Source organism: Halyomorpha halys, unplaced genomic scaffold (assembly GCF_000696795.3).
Source record: "Halyomorpha halys isolate HHAL.00 unplaced genomic scaffold, Hhal_1.1 Scaffold2445.1, whole genome shotgun sequence".
In the NCBI taxonomy this organism is placed as follows: Eukaryota; Metazoa; Arthropoda; class Insecta; order Hemiptera; family Pentatomidae; genus Halyomorpha; species Halyomorpha halys.
Genome location: NW_027112579.1, coordinates 10,956 through 35,006, shown reverse-complemented (window position 1 = coordinate 35,006; position 24,051 = coordinate 10,956). Strand labels below are relative to the sequence as shown.

Genomic DNA, 24,051 nt, shown 5'->3' with positions numbered 1-24,051 from the left:
AATTTTCAAAATTAGGGTTTATAAGAAACTTTATGTGTATGAAATACGGATAGTTCAAAAGGTTAGCTTCTACAGCGCTATTATCACATATCGTTTCGTTCCTTCCCATGCCCTCGGGTCTTTTATCGTTAGAGCTTGACCATTAATTTAATCGAATTTAATGTAGTCAACTTCTTTAAGTAACTTACTACGTAATCATCAGCAATAAATATTGTAAAAATTAATTTTTATAAATATCTTTAATAATTTTACCCGAATAGCCAAAAAAAAGGGAAAATATAGTGTTTAAGTATTCATTATAATCTTTCCTTTAGTACGTAGGTGATTGAGTGAATGGACGATTTTGTTTTTAGAGCTCAAATTATTTTTAAAAAAATATAGAATAACCAATATATTTATTATTATTTTTTTTAGAAACGTAAAAAAGATGTTCATTTTTTTTTTTTAATTTAAACAGTAAACTGCCTTAGTAATAATATTAATACACATCGAATTAAAAAAAAATAGTTTTCAAAAATAACAACATAATGGTTTTAGTGTCAAAAATTGACTTTGATTCTATAAAATAATGTGAGCTGTTCAATTAATCTATCAAGAATTTTTTTTTTAGTCAATAATTTTTCATGTCATCGTTATATATCTACATCAATTTCATGCATCATATTTCACAATTGGAGCAATAAATTTTTTTTTTTTCATTTTCCATACGTGTTTATGCCTTAGCTAAATGCATTTTCATGGTCAAAGCAATTTTACAACCTATATTTTTACGTAAGTTAAAAAACTTCCGTGAAAATCTCGTTAATAATGACTCTCCATTAAAATAATTACCCACTAACGGTAGCGTGACCCAGTAAAGATCTGTTAGAACAAGAGACCTCTCATCAGATAATGTAATTTCTCTGAATGAAAATTTCCGTCCCGGTAATAATTACCAGAACTTTATTTAAAAATAAAAAAATTATATTCTCTGGTCAGGTTAGATCAGATGAAATATTACATTTTCAGTTTAATAATTATAAACAATTATAGGAAGATAGTCCGGGTGACGGTCAATAAAAATAAACAAATAGTAGAAAAAAACTATTTAATGCTAACCAACGTTTCGACCCACTTTATAGGGGTTCGTTAAAGCTGAATGAAAACAAGATACAAACATTGTAAGAAGTGATAAAAAAATAGAATACATATATAAAGAAACTAAGTAATTATACAAAAAAAATATCATATATTTTTTTCATAAAAAAAAAGACAGCTTACGTTAAGGAAATACAAATATAAATTAATAGGAAACTAGTTAATAATAAATACAGTAATGATGAGTGGACTGTTCATAAAACATAATTTAATATAATAATATATGTATAATATATATGAGGAGATGATTGTGGGTGCGATCAGTGAAAAACAGAAACAAGTAAAAACGTATTTATTGGTGCCAACGTTTCGGCCAGAATTTCAGCCCTTCATCAAGGCTGCTTGGATATAATTATTAATAGTAATTAATAAATCAAAAGGCTCTTGGCCCAATCATCCCTTCATATAATTAATGAATAGAGCAATATGTGGTAGCATTGTTTATATGGAACTAGGGTACTAAATATTAGATCAATACTAGTAATAGTAACAAATATGGTAAAAAGGTATGTGTTAATTGTAAACATATAGGTGAAGTAATTGTGGCAAAGGTTAGATATGGTCTTTTTAAAGTTGTTTTTTATCTAATAATTTTTTTTTCTACAATATCTTATTTTATTTGTGTATATATTCTAATTTTTTTTTCACTACATACAACGTTTGTATTTTATTTAATGAAGAAGCCCTGCAGAGTGGGACGAAACGTTGGGTAACATTTAATATTTCGTACCTTTATTACCCGCCACCCGAATTATATCACTACATATTATATACTTCACATAGTCAGCTATCTTCTCGCAATTATAAAACGTATTTGAACTTAATGCAGTTGCTTTAATTAATCAAAATATATTCCTTGACTACACGACCGTTGCAAAAGAAATTCAAAATTTCTGGTAAAGAAATAATCGATTACTGATTGGGATGTTGGATATTAAATAACTTAATTCTAACCCCCAAAGGTTTCACAAGATTAATGTTGAATTCAGATATCATTAATGGTAAATTAGGACTGGTCTATGTTCATTCCTTGAACTTTAAAGTCCTAAAATTTCATTAGTAAATTTTTTCATTAATACTACGAATTAAAAAAAGAAAAAATAATTTGTATTTTCATTTTAAACACCGTCATGGACTTCCAGAATTTGTTAAGGTACTGTACTTCGGTACATCGTCAAAAAAATCTATGTATTTGAAAAAAAAAATGTTTTCTTTTTTTCTATGTTTCTAAATTTAGGATCTAACAAACAGAAAAATCTCAAAGATTATAAAATGCAATCAGGTGACCTAGTCTTGCCATGTTAAGAATGAAACGCACAGTTGCTAAACTAACGTTAATTAGTCCATAACTTTTATATTCAGCGTTTTTTCTTTAAAATTTTTTTGATCCCAGATATCAATTTTTTATATTTGACCATATTTATGTTCAATCAAAAATAGGTCAGTACATACAAATTTAATTTTTTATAGGCTTTACATTTTTGACATTTTATAAGTGCTGCGGGTGATTTTAAGGAGATAAAAAAAAAAATTAATTATCTTCCTTATTACAGAGGTAATGGTTTACAGATTTCAGTAATCTTCAAAACTAATTAATTTCATATTATTTCATCCTTGTCTCTAGTGATGAAACAGTTAGAGTTCCCAATGTAGTTTAATAATTCCCAGCGATGTATTTTGTGAAAACTAAGTATAACTCCTAAACTCAAAGGAGAGAATCTCATCTACTTTGTTAGTTTATAACTTTGACAGTTGTTGAACTGGTTTTGACAGGAGCTTATGGATCAATTATGTTTGTTTCCAGAAGCAAAAAACCTCACCGCCAAAATCAAAGCCACCTTTCAAGAGAGCAATGCAGAAATGGAAGTACACATTTCCGTGCAGCCAGCACTCAAAGATCCCTGCAACCCACCACTAGAGGTAAGTGTAAAATTATTGTATCAGTATTTTTTTAAATATATTAAATATATACAGCTATATATTCAATAGGGTTATAATTAGAACTTCGGGCCAATCGATTCATACGTATTCATGTCCACTATTATAATAGTTGATTGTATATTTATATTGAAATAGGACATATAGAGAATGTTAGAATATATATATATTTTTTTTTAATGAAACTTCTTTAGGCGCAGTAGAGTAAATTAGTCTTCCTCTTCTCCAATGTGCATGCGCCGTGTGACTTGTTAATACTTACTTGTTAACCAGTACGAAATATTTCACAAGAACTTTAGGTTTGCGTCAGACTTTAATAAATAAGTGTTTCAACACAACTTTAATTGCTTAAATTACTCTAAGGGTTGTAATATTTTGTAACCTATTGATAGGAAACAATCTAAAAACCTAGAAGACTCGAGATTAGAGGGGTGTTTAGGAAAAGTGAAGCCAAAAAAATGGAGATTTAACCACGCCTCGGAGCTCAGGTTTACGCTGAGGTTAGTTAGAATGTAAACCATTCCAATGTCAATTGGAATATCTACCTGAACAGTAACCAGAAGAACTGAAGAAGGAAACCAGTTATTAGCAACTACTTCTTTGTCAAGCCTCTGACGTTAATCTTTTTGGCTACACTTTTGCCGACAACATACCCATAAAATATGTAGGTCGAGTGGTACCGAAGCCTTCCCGCGACCCACCCTAAGGTTCTCGCAGGATGGGAGCTGGTTGAGAACACTACTCTTGAGGCTGGGGATGAACCAAGATCGATCTACTGCTGATATGACGAGACATATAATAATCTGCCACAGCTGGACTCGAACCCTAGGGATAAGAGAACAGTGCGTTACTCACTGAGAAACCCCACTGCTTATATATTTATTAATAAATTATTATATATTCATTAAAATAGACATCATCCATGTTATTGTAAATATATAAAATTCAAAATAATTTTTTTAATTTTTATTATATGGTAGAAGTAATCAAACCACTTTACAATTTATTACTTTATTTTTTACAATGTTTATTGGCTGATGAACCTATGATCCGAATGACTGTAATTGCTTTTTAAATTGCCTAACTTTTGTAGCCTCTGGAAAAGAGTTCAGGGCCCCAGCTATGGCCTTGGAAGTTAAACCTTCAATTCCCGTTGCAATTAAAACAGAAAATTTCCTCGCAGCAGCTAGAACAGTCAGAAAAAAAAACAGATAACTCCGCTTATTAAGAAATCGATTTGAAGAATTAAATATAGTTTACCATACAATTATCTTTACATATTTAAACAAATATAGTACCTAACAAACATATATCTTTTAGAAAAAAACTAAAAAAAAATTTTAAATTTATAAATGACTTGGATTGGAGCATGCAGAATAAAATCTAAGTATACAACATAACTTGAAATATAGATCTATAAATACATATTGTTCTGTACATAGTAACGCTATTAAAGTGTTGTATACTATCTTAATAGTTTGCAAAATCTACTATAGTGCATATTTGGTTAATTAAAGTTATATGGCTAAATAATCATGAAATTAACTATGTTTATTAGTATGGACTACGCGTATTTATTGGAAGGTTTCATTTGTTGAAACGTCCTTATTTTCATTTATTTATTCTATATATACTCCTCTATCATATATAACACCATAAACCTTTCTAAATTAAAAAAAAATTAAGTACCGCTCAGAAGAAAATGTAATAAAATAAAAGAAAAAAAAAGAAAAGATTTTACTCATTTTCCGGAAATTGTGATTTTGCTAACAACCCCTCAATATTCCTTTGATCTTCCAAACATTTTGAACATGTCTAAATCGGCGATTATTTAATTCAAATGGTTTGCATATTTTTAGTTAATTTGAAGGTTTTAAGTTAGGCATGCAATAGTAAAAATAAAAAAGTATTATTTACCTAAGTCTAGGAAATAGAGTTAGTTAATTTCTCAAATTATATTATTAAAATTGTTGGACCAGCGGGCAATCCCGTTGGTGTATATTGCTCTAAAGGAGTCCCTTAAGCAATTAATTTACCAAACAAATGGTTATCGAGGTAATGCGGCTTAGTGGAAGTGCAGAGAAGAGCTATACGGAATCAAAATCTTTCTAGTCAGTAAAATCTTACCTCATTCGTAATTTTAGCTAGGTTAAATGTATAACTACTGTTTAATTTTTTGTTTTTAATTATTTTAATCTTGATAAATGGTCTCAATTTCCTTCATTATACGTTGAAATATTTTGGAGTGATGTCAGAAGTTGAAGTGGGATTGGCAAACCGTTGACTTATTTATTAATTTAAAAATAATATATTGAAATATTTAGGTGTATTAGTTAAATTAGTTATTAAAAATGTTTACTGCAATAAAATTTTTCAGGATTCTTATAATACCCTTTTAAAAATTATAAAACATTAAAATTTTATGATATTGTAATTTTGACTTACCTAATTTAATTAATTTTAATAATTCAATTTTTAAATTATGTATTAAAATATTTGGGTGAAATAATTAAATTATTTATTTAAATTATTTATTCCAATAATTTTTTTTAGGATTTTTATTATACCCTTTTAAAAATTATAAAACATTAACAATTTATGATATTAAAATTTTTAGTCACCTAATTTAATAAATCTAAATAATTTAATTTTTAAATTATGTATTAAAACTATTTAGGCGTATTAATTAAATTTGTTATTAAAATTATTTACTGACTTAAAATTTTTCAGGATCCTTATAATACTCTTTTAAAAATAACAAACCATTCAAAATTTACAATATTAAAATTTTGAGTCCTGAAATTTAATTTTAATAAGTGAGTAAAATTTTTAAGATGGCATCTGCTCGAGCTATTTTATATTTTTGTTATTTATTTATTTTGTATTATTAATCATTTATATCCTTTGGATATTTCTTAAATTTTTTTAGGTGTATTGTTTTCTTTAATTTGCTTATATCATCTTGATTGAACCATAGATGTTAAGTTATCTATCAAATGTTGATATTTCTCTAACGCATATATTTAAGTATTGTAACATTTATTTGCTTCGTTTTCTACTATTACTTAATATCCTTTGTATATTTCTTAAAGTCTTTTCCAAGTCCTGTTGTTCTTTAATCCTTCATCCTTTATTGCCTTCATTTGATATGGAATTTTCTATAAAAATAACGACATTTATCTAATGCATACATATATTATTACTTTATGTATTTTGTATATTTCTTAATTTTTTTTTTAAATTTCTTTTTAATTTGTTGACTTTCCTTTTTAATTACATTGTTTTCTTTAATTAGTTTACGTCGTCATGATTTAATTTTTTGAGGAGTTTTCCATCATACGTCGATATGTCCACTTTTGGAGGATAATTACTAAAAAAAAAAAAAAAAAATGAAGTATCTGATGTAAGTTAATGTTTTATTTAAATTATTGAAAATGTTGATTATTAATACTAATCTAACAAGAGAAAATTTAACTCTCAAAATAAACTGCATAATGTTGGAATATAGAATTTTGATTTCCTAAAACAAACCTTACTTTTGAAGAGTGGATATATTGTATTTAAAAAACAACATTGCTTTGAGTTATTTAAATAACAAAAATTTTCAATAATTATACTGTTTCTCCCTGGAGTTACTTCAAGTATTATATACCCCAAATCATCGTTTTTCATTATGTTTCTTTTTTTTTTCAATTTTTTCTTGTTTCAAAACATCATGATCAATATTCTATTACCACAATATGAAATAGAGCGTCCCTGGTAGCCACGCGCTAGCAACTTGCAAATTGGACAAGACTAACTAATAGTCTGTTACAAGTCTTTAATTAACTGCTAGATTGGCTGTTGCTGATAATTTATTGTTCATTGACTATAGGATAATATATTTTATGCGCTATAGCATAATGTTTTATTCGTTACATTGAGTATGACACTCGCTGCATCACAAATTTTAATAGTATATTCACAATTATTAAGGGATGGTTACCACATTAATTCGATTTAAGTATTTTTACAAATTAAGTATCGATTTTTACCCAATATAACTACTTAATTTTAAGTTTGTAGATTCTATCGTGCAGATAGAATATAATATGTATTTTGTTAATTGATTTTTTATCAATTAGGTGTAATATAAGTATTTAATAATAAAATAAAAGAGATAATTAATTGGGTACTTGACCCTTCGGTTAGTTTTTAAGATTATTGGTTTGGGAAAAAAAACGAAGGGTTAAACATTATTTATATTGTTGATTTATTTTTTTGGATTAGGTACACTGAAGGAAGGAATATATATAAAAATTGATGCTATTAATTATTAATAATTATTAATTAATAAACCTCTGGGTTCTTCAGGCCTTTTAACTATACTTATCTAAAGCATTTAAAAACTTGAAGATAATCGACATCCACACTTTTAACAATGTTAACAATATTTCTCTAGAGAACAGCAAGGAAGCAAAATATAATATCTGGAGTTCTAAGCCATGTTATCTGAAGTGTAAACCCATCTTTAGTTACAATTTAGATGGAAATAACTCGTAAATTTTAAGTTTTTTTTATGACCCCTAAATAGCAAAATAACTTTTAGTAGTACCGAATAAAATATTTGATTATTCAGTGTCATTGGCTGAACAACATTGATGACATCTTCAAAAATCTTAAAGAAATTTTCTGGTAGGAACGTCTTTAAGAAGATTCGAACCACCAGGTCACGTGCTAAAGAATTAGTTGTAAGTTACGTTAGATGGAATAAAATAGTAATATTAATTAGTGTAATAAGAGTTTTACAGATTTAGCTAGATTTTGTAAATATAGTGGAGATTTTATTTTCAGCGGTCATGTAACTATGTAAAAGACCCAAAGGTTACGTTTTTTCGAAGTTTTTTGTTTAAAAAAAAATCTGTTAAAAATGATATTTTTATAGGAAAAATCATTATAACAATCTAAGATGACGGCAATCCTACGATAAACATCTGTTAGCATGACGAACTACGATAAAGATACCAGATATACTTCCGTTTCAGTTTACCATCTGATTTCATTTAAGGAAGTGGATTGGAAGGAAAAATCTGAATAGCCAATTGGAAATCTAAGCACTCAATCAATTTTTCTGACACAAACTGGATGGCTTAAGTAGCCCAAAAAATTAAGGTAAATGAAAAATGATTTAGTTTCTGATTGAATTGTGGAGATATAATAATACATATTACAATTTGTAATGATTGCATAGTGAGTCCTCATTACACTTCTCTTTTAGACCAATTTCATGATATTGCATTTTTAAAGAAATTGAATGTTGTTAAAAGAGATTGTAAAATAGCAAATCCTGTAATGTTTTAAAAACACTAGTGAAGTATTTTAGGGGCAAGTTTTTAATTAAATTTTATTTCAACGTCGTCTTTCGAAATTTTAAACAATGAAATTTAAGACTTATTATATTTATTTAGAAATTATCCAATAATTATATTTCTTTTTATCTTTTTTTCCATTTTTAACTTAATTTATATAACGATTGATAAAATATGATACAAAATGTAATACTTTTTTTATTCTGATATAACCATATGAATGCCAATATAATTGGCAAGAGACCTCAAGAGAGGTCCAAACCGAGATGTATAGACAGAATCAATAAAGATATGATAGAGCTGCATGCTGCAAAATGGATAGCAGTAGCCCAAGACAAGCAGGCGTAAAGTGGGCTGTCCGTGGCTCAGGTAGTTGAGGCGCAGATCTTAGTAACTTGAGAATTTTGGAAGTTGGAATCTGGAGGAGGTGGACTTTTTAATTTCGTGGCAGTCCCTAGAACTTAACCCCCCACCAAGGTTAGAGCAGGTTGGTCACCTCTGCTCTAAACATTTATCAACTTTTCTATCAATTTCCTATGAAGCTATTTTCAATAGATCTTACGTAACAGATTAAAAAAAGGTTGCTAAGACTACAAAACTTACAAGAGAGATATTTGTATTTTTAATTGGAGAATGTGGCTTTGACGGAAAACCCTTTAAAGAAATAATATACGGGATAAAAAAAAAGTAAATAAAATAAAAATTGGGATTGAGATAGAAAATTGAGGTTGGTGGTATTGAACTACATTTTTGGCAATTATGCCATTCTCAATCAATGATATTCACTCCTGTATACAACACACCCAGCAATTCAAACTGAAGATGAAGATAAAAATAAAGTTTTTCATTATTTTTTACCCACTGATGTCAAGAAATATTATACAATGGTCAATTCTCTCAGGGATTTAAGCTATAATTTATGCAACAACCTTTATTTTCGTTATGAAAAATTGGCTTAAACTCTCTTTAAAACCCTAATTTTCAATTATAGATTTTAAAATTGAAAACGATAATTTACAACTATACAGTAATCTAACTATAAGCTATAAAGAAAGACTGCAGTAGCTTATATAAGCAGGAGGCCAGACTAGATACTAGATATATGGGTCTGTAATGTCTAATACTATTTTCGGATTGTGTAAACCACCAAGTTGGCTCCTATCCACAGTTTCGTAGGCCTTCTGATCTCTTACTGCCAGCGAAAAGTTTACTCGATATATGTACGTCATTGTGTATCTATTAGGTTTAGGGTGTAATCATCTGTTTAAAAAGAAAGTTCGTTCATTGAATCACGCATTTTCAATATTTCTGATGGCTAAGTTACATCGATGATTTTTGCTCATTCATTAAGTCTAATAATTTATTAAGAAATTTTACTTTACAAACATTATATTATTTTATAATGTTATATGATTATATTTGATATAATCAAGGACAAAAATGAAGAAAATACTTTATAAGCATATATCACACGAAGTATTGGGAACAGCGATAGTATAAGAAATATAAAATACATATATAAATTCTTGAAACTGTTCATTTATTTAGACCCATGATTATTATGAAAATTAACTTTGTAAACAATTGCTTGACATTATAAAGGATAAGCATAAAGAAAATAATTTATGAAAAAAATAAGATTTGAAATAAAAGAAAATTTTAAAAATAAATTATCATTAATTTTATTTCAATTGGACCAGTCATTTGAGAATTTGAAAAAAACATTGAAATAAAGAAAAAATGGAATTAAATTTTAATAACTAAAAAAAAATCAATTTTGAAATGAGAGAATTAAATAAGGCACTTCTAGGAAATTAGTTAACCATTAAAGTTATAGGATTTTCTCGCTGTCCCACTTCAATATACCGTCTCCAAAAATGGTTATTTTGAGATATGCATGTAATCTTAGCAATAAGTAAAATCTAGAATTTATATAATCGATATAATTTTAAAATTTGTTTTTAGATATTTAGATAGATCTGGCCTCTAGTTTTCAACCATTTTTGAGACTACACTGTTACACTGTTGAACTGGGACTGCGTTATGTAACCTTAAAACTCGCTTAAATCTATAAATAATTAAGAAACTAAAAGTTTCTTTTCGAATTTAGCTACGAACTATAGTAAGAAAACGAATAAAAAAAAAGGGGAAACTTGTGACTTAATTATTTTAAAAACTGAAATATTTGCATTATAATCATTAATATATAAGTTATGCCAATTAATAATTAACATATAGTATCTATAGATTAATGTAAGAAAATTAATTTTTTTTTTGGTAATTGTAACTACCAGTACACAACTGATTAACTGATACGTTGTTGAAACTCAACTAATATCTTAAATAAGTTGTTTATTTACTTCTTCACGCTAGTTGATTTTGCTTTAACACACAAAAATGAGTAAAAAATATTTTAAAAATTCCAATATCTGGACATACGGAATTGAGCTATGAAGCTCCAGTAAACCATCTAATTCCTCTCGAATCCAATCCTTACATTCTAAAATCCTTAATGCTCCTTACTTACTCAAATCATCCATCAGGACCTCAATGTCCCATAAGTTGCTGATTTGGCCAGAACCAGATACCAATCCTTCCATAATAAACTTCTCAACCACCCAAACCAACTCGTTTCTAACCTGGCTTCTCCTTCACTACCAAATAATCCTCCTAGGCGTCTGAAAAGAAGATGGCCTCGAGATCTTCTCCTTTAGAAATGTTTTTGGAGTTCTATCAATGGGTAGATTCTCCACATGTTTGTATCATGTCATAATATCACTTACAGCAAATTTATTTGATGTGTATGTATGTATATAGTTGTAAATAAATTATTAAAAAAAATTAATTCCAAGACCGATTGTATTATTTTTTCATCCCAGAAGAACAAGCGTCCTCTTCCTAAAGTCTATAGGGTAGCAGGACACGTAAATAGACCAGCAGGCAGCATAGTATATTTGGGTGTCACCCTTAACAGACACCTGACGCTAGCTCGCCACTGCAATAAGAAGATCAACAAGTCAGGACCTATTCATAAAGGCTTAATCTAATCACCTGCTAACTTCTCCTAATCGTTCTATCCACCTCAAATTAATGATCTACAGAAGTGCGCAAAAGTGTGGAAAAGGCCAGCCCTGCTCTTCGGAGGACATATGCTGACCAAGATAGCACTTTCAACTGCCAAGAGGCTCCAACAGTTTCAGAGCGATATGCAGAGATAGTGAGACATACTTCCCTTCAAAGAGCAAAGATGGCCACATACATTTGGTATTTGAACTACCGACTGTGACAGCCATTAGTACTGCACGAACCCACTGTTAGGACACTGCATACCGCGTACGCTCCTGACAGTTAAACGTGGTCGTTGGAACAGACCTATTGTATGTTATTGCAATTGCTGAGTAGAAAATAAATTCCTCTCATTAAAAAAAAAAATGACAGCAAAAAATAAAACAAGGTCATTAACATTTAGTGTAATAATAATGTTTTTTTAAAATAAAAATTAATTCATATAAAAAGGAAAATATCAAACAATTAGGTAATGGATTTAGGAATCCTCGTTAGAGGAAGAATAAAGTGATATCACTGTAAAAAACTAAAATGATTTTTACTATTTCTTCGAACCTTACTTCTCCGAAGTTTTATCTCGACAAATATGTATTCCATTCACATGTGTTCCACGTGGCAACTCTTTGGAATACATTTTAAGCCATTTAGCAGCAGGCATCGGATGGGTTATTGATGTCAGATTTTGATGGCGGATTCCTGGAGAATGGACTGATCACTGATATCTTTAAACTTTATTTTATCATAGGAAATGTTTATTGGAAGTGAACAAAAAAATCTTAAATAATGTGTAATGCATTTAGTGCAAGAATTCCCATTGATGTTTATTGGTAATTTATAAATTACTAAAGTCGTTTATTAGTTATTGCTAACAATTTATCAGAAATGAATCACCTCCAGTCTACTATTGGTGATAGTAGGAAAGAGAGTCGTTCAACAGCATTTTTAATTGATTCCACCAATTTTGATGAAACGTGTTAAGCACGTTCTTCTATGGCCTACTAATATTAGTATATAATTACACAAGAGTAACATTAATTATAATATTAACAAATTAGACAATCCAGATGTCAACTGTGGCAGGCACTAACGCGCTATAAGTGCTTAATAACTAAAATAAACCACAACAGCCTTAGTCCGTATTGTTAAAAAATTCTTAGATGTTTGAAGATAATAGTATCGGAAGGTGGCTGGACTTCGCCATGTTGTTGTCATTGTTCTTATTATGATAATAAAAATAATATTACTAATAATAGAAAACATGAAAATAATGAAACAAATATAAATAAATGTTCTAATTTTAAATATTAGCATAACAATAAATAAAAAATAATGATTCTTAAAGTATTCTCTACTTTTTATATATATTTTTATCATTTTTGGTTCGATGGACCGTGGAGGTCCAAGACCTCGCGCGATGTATTAAGACTTTACGTCGCACGTTTCTTGACGTGTTTTTTTCATAGAGTGGGTTCCTCACTCCCACGCTTATTTTTTTAGTGCCATCCATTGGCTAACGGGCCTCAAAAATGCCCGTGGGGAGGCTGTGAGTGAGTTTTGTTTAATTTTAATCTTGGAAAAATTCCAGGAAGAACCGGACTCGAACTCACAACCTTTGGGTTGGTAGACAGGCGCGTTGCCACGCTACTACCATCAGTTCAGAGATGGAATGTTGATGAAACAAAAGTGAATAGTTTCTTTTTTATTTTCGTTGTTACGTTCTATTCATTTAAATTTTAGTGAAGAAATTAATTTAAAAATATATTTTTCTATTAAAGGATCAAACTGTTTTATATTTCCCCCAACGAATGATTTAAGTTTTCTACATTAAATCATTATTTCAACAATAGGATCTACCAGGCACTTTTTATATTTTAATGATCAATATTTACGTGAGAACTGATTATTAACAGAAAGTGTTATGTTATCAAAACAAAATATTTCAGCAAGTTAAAAATATTCAAGTTAAAACTTTGTATGAAATGAAGGTTTTTTATGTCTTGGTTGAATGGAACCTCAATATTAGACGAATTTGAGAGCAAATTTTACTAGGAATTCACCTGATTTGGATAGGGAGTCTTACTTGTACTCGATAAAGACTTGTAACTTAAGTCCGGCCATTGACTAAATTTCATAAATGAACTTGTTTTAAAAATTATATTTATATTACTGGCTCATTCCTAGAGAAGTGGTGAGAGGAATGTGCTGTCTGCTCTAACTCGCATACGTGGGGAACAGAGTGGGCTTAGGGACCCTCTGGTGGATAGTGTAAATGTTGTATTTTAGAGTGTAAATGCAACTGATGATTATTTTTACATAGTTTGATTAGTTTATTTTCTTTGTCCTTCTGTTTGTATATATCTAGAGAGAGATTTTATTAATTTTTATGTAATTTCTTTTTAATTTATTTTTATTCTTATGTTATTTTATTTTAATATTAATGTTATCAGTTATCACTATTACTTATTGCCCAAAACATTGTGGCAGATTGTAATATTTATAAATAAATAAAATTTGAAAAAAAAATTATATTGCATACTGAGTATCATGTGAAAGATGATGCGTTACTTGGTTTGTTCCATTCGAATTTTTCTTTATATTTTTTGCATTTTTTCTTACTCTTCCATCCAGTTTCTATGAAACACGTATTTTTAAAGAAAAACTCTCACTATCTGTTTATTTAATCTTCGGCCGTCTATTATCTTTTACAAAATACAATTATATTATACAAACTTGGATTTTATCAATCTTTATATTCACTTTTATAGTAATAATATATTTTATATCGATAACAATTATCATGTCAATTGAGAAAAACCAATTATTTTTATATTTTGATGTAGATTTCAATTATTTACTGTTGCATATTTTCCCTGTAAGGGATTTGTCATAACTTCTAAAATGTAATTTTTTATTTTATAAATTATTGTTTCATCATAATCTTTGACAAAATGTATTATTTACTTTTTTTTAATTAGACCTATTTATCTATCTATCACGCCACGCACTATAAAAAAGCATTTGAAAAGTATGATCATAAAGATGTGAAATTAGGATGATAATAAACAACTACAAGCAAGAAACGTAAAGAAGAAACAGTAACTAAGGAAATGTAATATATAAAATTAATTGAACAGAATGCGCAAATTATAATGACCTAGCAAAATCGATGTAATAAAAAAACATTATTAAATGAACATTAAAAAACAAAACAAAAATACTAGTAAAACGTAGAATACAAAATAATCATAATTTTGGTTGCGATAAAGCATAAATTTTAAATACGGTATCAGATAATATAATAATAACATCAGGAAACATAGAATCTTATAGATAATAAAAAGTTGGTGTGAAATTAGCCTAAATCTTTCCAACTTATATTTTAATATTTTAACAATTTTTTCTAATTTCTATAATAATTAATACAATACTGAGTGAATAATTATTAAACCAAGTAGAGAAATAACATCCCTACTGTAATATTAGTGTTAATTGGCAATTGATATTCCATCCCGCAATACATATCTGTCATGCGGAATGGTGTACCTCTGCGCCTGAAGACGACGACCCGTAGTGCTCGCGCCACAGAGGGAAATATCCTGCATTTATTTTATTTATGTTTAGAGAATTATATTCATTAAGTATTTTTAATTGTTACTTAAACATTGAAATCTTATCATATTATAAAAACAGTTTTTGTCCTTACTATAGGGTAGTCGTATTGCAGATATTAAATGTCACTTTCTTAGCCATCGTCATCTGCATATTCTTGAAATTTCATTCATCAGTAGAAAAAGATTTTTTTTTTAGTAATGATAAAGTTTTAATTAACTAGTTTACATTCACGAATTATAACTTAATGATGTTGGATTTCGTATGAATCTTATATAAGGAGAAGATGGTTGGGAAGAAAATAACACAAACAAGTTTTAAAAAACTTATTTATTAGTGTCTACGTTTCGGCCAGAATTCCTAGCCTTCATCAGGGCTAAGAACCAAAAACAAGATAACTACCAGTGGATAAAGGACATGTAGCATGATTAAAGTAAATAATTGTACAGAATGTATAGATAAAAAAAAAGTAATGAAAGAAGTGGGAAATAATACGTATATATAGGTAATTAAATATGTGACTAAAATAACATAATTAGTGAAATAAAAATATAAACTTATATTATGCAAAAAACAATAGCGAAATAGGAATAATTTAATTTAATAATAATAATTTAAAAACTAAAGATATAGAAAGAAAATATATATCTAATGTAACATGTAAGTCAACAAAGGTCCCACTTATTTCATTACTTTATTTTTATCTATATTCATTCTGTACAATTATTTACTTTAATCATGTCCTTTATTCACTGTTTGTTATGCTGCTTTTTGTTCTTAGCCTTGATGAAGGATAGAAATTATGGCCGCAACGTTGGTACTAATAAATAAGCTTTTTAAACTTATTTCTATTATTCTCTGACCGCAACCTCAACCATCTTCCCCTCATATATATAATCCACGGTCAACTATCTTTTTATCATTATGACTCTTATAGTTATTCTTTGAACTGAATGAACTAATAATTCTTTGAGCAATAAATAATATAAAAATAATTACATAATTTTGAATACGAAGAGAAGAAAGATATGTAAAGAACTCTTGTAAGCGGTTTCTTTTTATCTCTACTTTCTTAGAAGCTCTGTGCAGCTGCAGAGTGGAAATATCAAGATTGCTTTCTCAGAGCGACGCAGTAGGATGAAATAACTATTTCTCTGCGTATGGCTCTTTCACCGTTATATCATATATTAATTTTAATGATGGTCATACTCAATGTACGTTGTGGTGATAAATCGAAAGGGGAAATGCGTTTGTTAATAGGGGCAACGTCAAAGAATTTTTTTAGTTCAATTATAACTCAATGGCAGTATCCTTTTCCCCTGTGTTGGAATCTAATATGGTTTTAATTTTCATTACATTTCTGCCTGTGCTAAAAAACTAGTTTTGAGAAAAACGAAAAAAATAGGTAGCTGTCCACGATTTTTTTCTCTCTAAAATTATGAGAAAAAAAATTAAAGCTCTAGGAACTAAACTGTCAGCGATAACCAGTCGATTGGCGCTTGTTTCTTAATCACTATCCCGTCAACATCTTATTTTTCGTTTATTATTTCGTTATTATTTCTTTTCCATTGCCATGCCTCAATTAGTGAATTGGGCCCACTGTGGAAAAACATTTTTGATAACCTCTCTGCTAGAGAATTAAATTGCAATTTTTAAGGATATTAATAAAAGATATAAAGAACTATTTAAATAACGAAAAAGTTTCTAGTGTGTATGGGACAAATTTTGTCCCCATTTCTTGCCAGTCAAGATAAGATCTAAAATGATTGCGAATCTGTAAATAAAACCCAATAAGTAGAAAGGATTTGTAAGTATGTAAACTGAACTATGAAAAACAGGATTAAAACTTCGTAAGCTCGATTTGCTCAATGATCGGACCATCCAATTTTAATATTGGAAGGGTAGTTATTATTAATTCTCCTCATGCATATGATTTTTTTTCAAATTGCATACACATTGCTTCAGAAATTGACACAACAAGGGTAGGGTATAGATGATCTTGGATGACTGCGTTGTTGTGAAATGTTTCCATAAAAAAGTCAATAAACATGAAAATAATCATAACTAAGGGTAAACAAAAACATCACAAGCGTACCAGAAAATCTATTAAATCATGTTTGCAATTTATCCTATTAATTTTTAAAACAATATTTTACTCAGACTGTCATTAATTACAGCTATGATTAATCGCACTTTTATATTTATATAAATATTGAAACCCGATGAGATAACATTCCCTCGAGCTGGTACTGTTTATTTCTTTGGTCAAACCAGGGAGCGTGAAATGGCTCCGTACTGCTAGATTCGCTCCGATTGCCTCTCCCTCTAATGTGATTGGCAGCCATTTGATTCCACGCCATCTTTCCCTCGTAGCCAATTCTTTTATTTCATATTACATTATAGATTTTTATTATTTATTCCATTATTTTCGGTAAGCAAAATTAATAAGTCAGAAAGTACTCAGTCAAAAGGCATTAGGATACTAATTAAGTTCAAGATATTATTGCAATATTGGAACACAAAGGCTTATATTACTAAATTAAAAGAAAATAACAAATAAATCAACTTTTGCCGATTTAGGTATCATCAGAGGGACGTGACAGCAGTGCGAGTTGGAGGGCAGGTCCCAGTGCGCTCGGTTCGGAACGTTGTGGGTTAGATTCCCACCTGGGGCAGTTAAACATTCATTTTTCGGCGGTCCCGAAGAATGAATCTTGACATTCCCAACTTGGTTAGTACGCGGCGGTAACCTAGGTAGCCGTCAGGGGTTGGCAAAAATGTCCACTAGGCCCACTTACCGGACTTGTTCCCCTTACCAAATACCAGTACCAGTAGGTATCATCAGAGTTAAAAATTTCAGGTGGTATGATAAATTAAAGATCAGATGAATGCAGAGATAGCACAGCTCATATTAAGAGTTTGAAAAAAAAACTAAACAGATCCGCTGCTAATCCATAGAAAACATTTACGTAAATTCGAAATAAAATAAGGAACAGAAATTAAAATATGCACTGTATCTGTCGTCGGGATGCCAGAATAATCGCTGAAGGCAATTATCCAAAAATAAGATAATGAATTAATTAATTAAGATTGAGTCCTACCATTGATAATAATTGGATTCTTTTCCAAGCGCCTATTTCTGTTTATCAGTTACCAATTAAATACCTTTATATTTATAAAATATTGTTACCAATAATTATATAATATGATAAGGGGTGGTATTGTATAATATAATACATAAACTACATAAAGAAACTAAGTATTTATTTACAAATGATATTATATGATGGTGTAATGATAAAACGAAATAATACAAATATCTAATACTTAAAATGATTGAAATGATCCAAATAAATGGTTTTCTATAAAATATTGTTTACATTATGAATTGCTACTTAATGTCTAAATAGCTTCTGGTTTGGATGGTTCATGTCGTGGTGTGTCTTTGCCGTTGAGTTCCATTTCTGAAGAGTCCTCTAGTTCCCGTAGCTCGATCTTCTTACTTCTGGGTTCATCCTCTGCGTCGCCTTTTGGGAATCTTATTTCCTCATTGGCTATTACTAGCCACGGCCAAGAAGAATACTTTATAAGGAGCTCCATGTGTTTGGTACAGGTGTTGTTTACAAAATATAATTGACCTGCATACCAACAAGGCCTGCATCAATACCCGTTTTAATAGATTTAGTCAAAAAGGCTGTGAAGTGTCCCTTGACAGGTATCCTATCTCGGCCAGGTATCGGAACATATGGCAAAAACTTTATTAGTATCCCTAGGTTTATTACATATCAAATAAGAGTGTCTTACAAGATAGTATCAAACGACTAAACTGAAATGAAAAAAATACAAAAAGTTAGAAAATTAATAAATATATAAAATAAAATACTGGAGGCCGACTCCGATAGGTCAGAGCCGAGATAGGACGGTCCTGAAGAGAAAATTAACTACTCCGATAGGTCAGAGGAAGACATTTCTAAATATAAATTGGTCAAAAGTTTGTGGGTCCACGTCTATACCGGCTCTCTAATGCATTCAGTGTTCAAGACCTTAATCAAACTAATCACCGTAGTAGTATTCATGAACGCAGTTAACCGTATTATTGATCACAATCAAAATGAGAAATTCGGACAACATACACCACCATGTCCGAATGTCAGACGAACTCAATAGCGAATAGTCGACCGGCTGATTTTTAAAATCGGTAGAATGCTGACCGAAAATAATCCCTACCCACCGTTATCCCTGCATTTAAATATTAAAATTCGTAAGTATTTAAATATTAATCTTTCTTTAAAAATAAAAACAAACTTCTAAAGAAAATAATAAAAATAAAAAATGAAGTGTAATTAAATTGAATACTACGACTATTATAAGGAATAGGAACCATATTTTTTATTCATTCAAAGGTACTAACAAAAAAGTAATAAATTAGTAAATTATCATCTTTATTGCGCACAAGTTAAGTTTTAATATGGTTTTATGCTTTAATAAGTATCATTCCGTGTTTATGTTTCAGTTTCGGGTGAGTTTATAATTTGGTTTTCATTTCTATTACAATTCGTAATTATATAGTCATGATTTCTACCATTACAGTATCCTTTAAAAATACTACATCATCCTTGTCCAAAAGATCCGCTACCTAGAACTAAATCTAGAAAAATGACTAATTCGGAATCCTCATACAAGATTAAAAAGACAGAAAACTGCTAGTCGATTACACTTACTAGACAAACGGTCTAGCCTTCAAATTAATTACAAAATACTCAATTACTTGACAATAATAAGGCGTATTTGGACTTGTGTAATAGAGCTTTAGGGCTACACTGAAATAAACGAATTCCTCTCGTATCAAATCCTTACAATCCAAAAACCTCAATGCTCCTTTGTTATTCACAGATAAAATCATCCATCATAATATCAATGTTCCATACAATGCCTACTTGGCCCAAACCAGATATTAATCATTTTATATTTATATTACATAAGAAATTCCCTAACCCACTATTTTCCTGATCTTGTTTTCACTTTGATGCCTTATATTCTTTCTAGGTGTCTAAAAGATAAGTGTCTCGAGACGTTTTAATATAAAAATGTTATAACTATGATTCTGATAATATTTTGTTGAATTTTTGATGTTGATACTGTAGTGAATCGCAACAAAAAATCGTATTTAGATTATAAGGCCTATTTGGACGTGCGTAATTTAGCTTTCGGGCTTCTTTTATACCATCAAATTCCTCCCTCATTCAATCCTTAAAGTTTAAAATCCTTCGAAGGATCATTAATGATTCTTTTGATGTCACAAATAAAATAAAAAACATATTCGTAACATTTCACCTAACCTCAATAACCCTTTGGTGCGTACACATATTTCAGTTTTAATACTATTGGGGAAGGCATAGTGTAGGAAATCTAAATATTAGTTTACTCACAATAAATATTGAGCCTTTTTGACCTGACTTTTTTATAAAAGTCTGTATAATAATATACATCTTCTAGTGCGTTAATTGTTTTATGTTGTCAACAACATTTTATAGTCTCAAATAATATAGTCTACAAACCTAAAGTTGTTCTTATCAAGTTCAACGAATTTCACAACAACGTAAGAAAAATAATTATTTTGTTTTTAGAAAGGGGATAGTAGGATATTATTACTTCAATCTTACGGCTTATTACGTAAATCAATTAAGCCATTTCCTCGGGAAAAGTAAAAACATAAAAATCGTAAAAAGTGATGAGGGAATCTGTTTGTATCATTTTATTTATAAGATGAAATAATTAAATTGTTCCTTATATAATTGTTAGTTCTGTTAACTTAGTTGTTCTCAACCAATAAATATTCTACATTTTTTTCTTATTATTGTAAAAAAAAAAATGTTTGAGTAAAATGATTAAGGTCGAACTATTTGCTGTATTTATTCAAAGAGAAAATCTGTATTATGATAAATATGTTTATAATTTATTCGAGTTATTTTTAATTTTAATATTCTTATATATGCTGGTCAATTTTTTTTTATTAAGGTGCGTTATCAATTATGATGGGCTGAAGCTTAATTACAGAAATTTGATTGTTATTCGCCTTTAGCATTATGTTATTATTGCTTTTTCTATTTGATTATTTAATATTTAAGGCGTGGGTATATAAGTAGAAATGTATATTTTTATAAACATGAAAAAGTAATACATAGGATTTTATATGAGATGCAGAAAAAAGTTGTTTTTATTCCCCAAGCAATTTCCCTAGTCTATTCGAGAAATCTAATTCCGATCTCAAAACTCATTTTTTTCTTCTATTCATTTTTTTTTCATTAGTCTTTAAAATGTAGACTGAATGAAAAGCTTAACTCTTGAATCTCATTTCCCTTTAAAAGATTTTTTTCTTCGCTATAATTAAGAAGTCATCCCAATGATTTGCTGTGACTGAAAGTGCGTGTGTAAAATGACCTTAGACTATTTTGAGCACGCTCTCGAAAAATGATCATGCCTTAGCTATTAACTTCAAAATTTTTAAGTGTAATTAAGTTTCTAAATTAACTTTTTTGTCAAAAAGGCGTAATTTTTGCAATTACTTATATTTTTTTTCTTTTAAACCGTAAAAGTTTATCAGTGACAAATAGAAAGTTTTCAGTACAATTTACGATCTGTTCGAAAACAATTTGAATGCCAAAGTGAAAAAAATATCCCAAGAGGCGAAAGTCAATATTGGTAGAGGATGATGTATAGAAGGCACTTCGGCCACATAATTCTCCAGAGTGAGGCTATCTCCTGGAACTGGAAGCTGTTGAGTGCTCGCTGGAGTGTGAGCAGCTATCACAAACAGATTCCCTTTCCGTCATCTGTTTGTTGGATTAGAAGCCGAAACACTAGGTTTCCCATCTGTCGCTCTGTTAAGTGTATAATGATTTAGTTAGAGTTGAATTTTCAAAGGGTTCATAATTATTTGAAGAATACTTTGTATAATATTGTATTAAATTTTATTCAAGTAATATATACTTAGTATATAGGCCATGTGTGTATCAATTAATAAACATTGTTAATGTATAAAAATGGTACAAATTATGAAATAAAAATGATCAAAAACTAAATAATAACTATAATAATTTTCCAACAAGTACAAATTAATGCATAATTAAATAGGAAGCATTCCATTAAAGTGTATATAAAAATTATAAACTACCAAATTATTCTTTCAGCTGAGTTCTCTTAATATAAATTACCAATATCATTTATCTTGATTTATAATCCTAACACAGACACAAGGAATCTGAACCAACACTATGTAGATATTTTAGGAAAAATTAATTTACGAAAAATATGGGATAAAATTAATGTTGATAATTATAATTAACCTTGATATGAATTTTAATAAAGAAAAAAGAGGGTATTTTAACCAAAATATAGTAGTAATAAATAAATTAAATGCTTCGAAGGTTAATAAAACTAAGAAGGTTGACTGTTATAAATAATTTTAATTTTTGATCCAATTGATAACAATTGACTAATTGGGTGATTAGACATAATCTAAGAATTGCTTATTAACAAAATTATATGTTTCCCTAATGTTTTAATGTCGCATAGGATAATTTGTGGACTGATATAAATGACCTGGGCAGAATAAAGCTGTTTTTTAAATGTTTGGTTCAAAAATTGTATTAAGGTATGATTATTTACTAATAATATTGTTATTTGTTTGTATGGAAGATCATATGTGTAATAAAAGCTTTTTGTGATAGATTGTTTTTGAGGATGGCCGAATTGGCCAAAATGTCGGGCTTATAAAGGAATAAAAAATGTTTTGAGACTAAAATGGAATTTTTATTTATTTAAGCATTATTTAATTTATTTCAAAATTTAAATTTTACAAATCAATATTTTCAATAAAAATGTTACATGGTTATATTGACTTTTGAAGAAATCTCTTAATGTTTTTATTTTGTAGTATTTTATTCTGTCGAAGTACATTTACAGTATAAATTAATTTAAAAAAAAAATGTATATATATAAACAAAACAAAATTAAAGTAAAATAATATTTTAACCACATTCGTTCCTATTTAAAATATTTACATTAAACTTAGGGGGGGGGATCCGAAGCGGACTTGTTCTCCTACTTAAAAGACTAAGTAGCTTTTATTTATTTATTTATTTTTCGCTTTTCTCTCAACCTCGTCACTGGTAGTCATAAGTTATATACGCATAGGTTTAGAATGCTGCTTACTAGCTAAATAATTTTGTTTTTTAAATAATTAAAAGTAATATTAAGAAGAAGTATCTAAAGTATTATATTATATATACTGAATATTCATTAGGATTGGTTGATATTCTTGGCGCGGATCTTAGCCTTGCCTTCTGAAGGTTAATAGCATACGTTGGTCAATTAATAGAACTTTTGGAACCATGTGTATGTTCTTCTGCTTTGAGAATTTCAGAAATGCTTCAGATAATGTTTGGTGTTACATTTTATTGTCAGGAGTCGGGTCAGTTTGTAATTTCTGCTCCAAGATTTTCCGCAATTTGGCGGTGTAATGTGAAGAACTCAATATGAGCTGGGCAGTTTATTCGAGTGGTGCACATATGGTGCACTCTCGAGACTGCTATAAATTCTTTGATTAAACTTCTTATAACGTTAGATAAAGGATTTCTATTAAATGAAACCAACATGTTATCTGTTTTGATTATTTAAATGTTTATGTAGATATAAATAATGCAAGATTAACTAGCTACTTTGTAATTATGAGAGATAGTTGACCGTGGATGATGAATGAGGAGAAGATGGTTGGGGGTGCGGTCATTGAAAAACACAAATAAGTTCGATTAACTTATTTTAATGTGCCAACGTTTCGGCTAGAGTTTCTAGCCTTCTTCAGGGCTAAAAACTTGATACTTGTAGTCCATGTCACTAGGAACAAAAATAAGAAAATAGAACTGTAAAAAAAAAAAAATTAAATAAATTATTA

General features: G+C 29.1%; 1 protein-coding gene across 1 annotated transcript in view; it reads left to right on the top strand.

Annotated features, from left to right (window-relative positions):
• Positions 1-24,051, top strand: part of LOC106691520 (uncharacterized) — a gene marked incomplete at its 3' end in the record, with an annotated part of 41,504 nt that overhangs the window by 9,494 nt on the left and 7,959 nt on the right. The window contains exon 3 of the mRNA XM_014437316.1: positions 2,942-3,057. Within this exon, the coding sequence (XP_014292802.1) occupies positions 2,942-3,057 (116 nt within the window). The remainder of the gene's footprint in view (positions 1-2,941; positions 3,058-24,051) is intronic.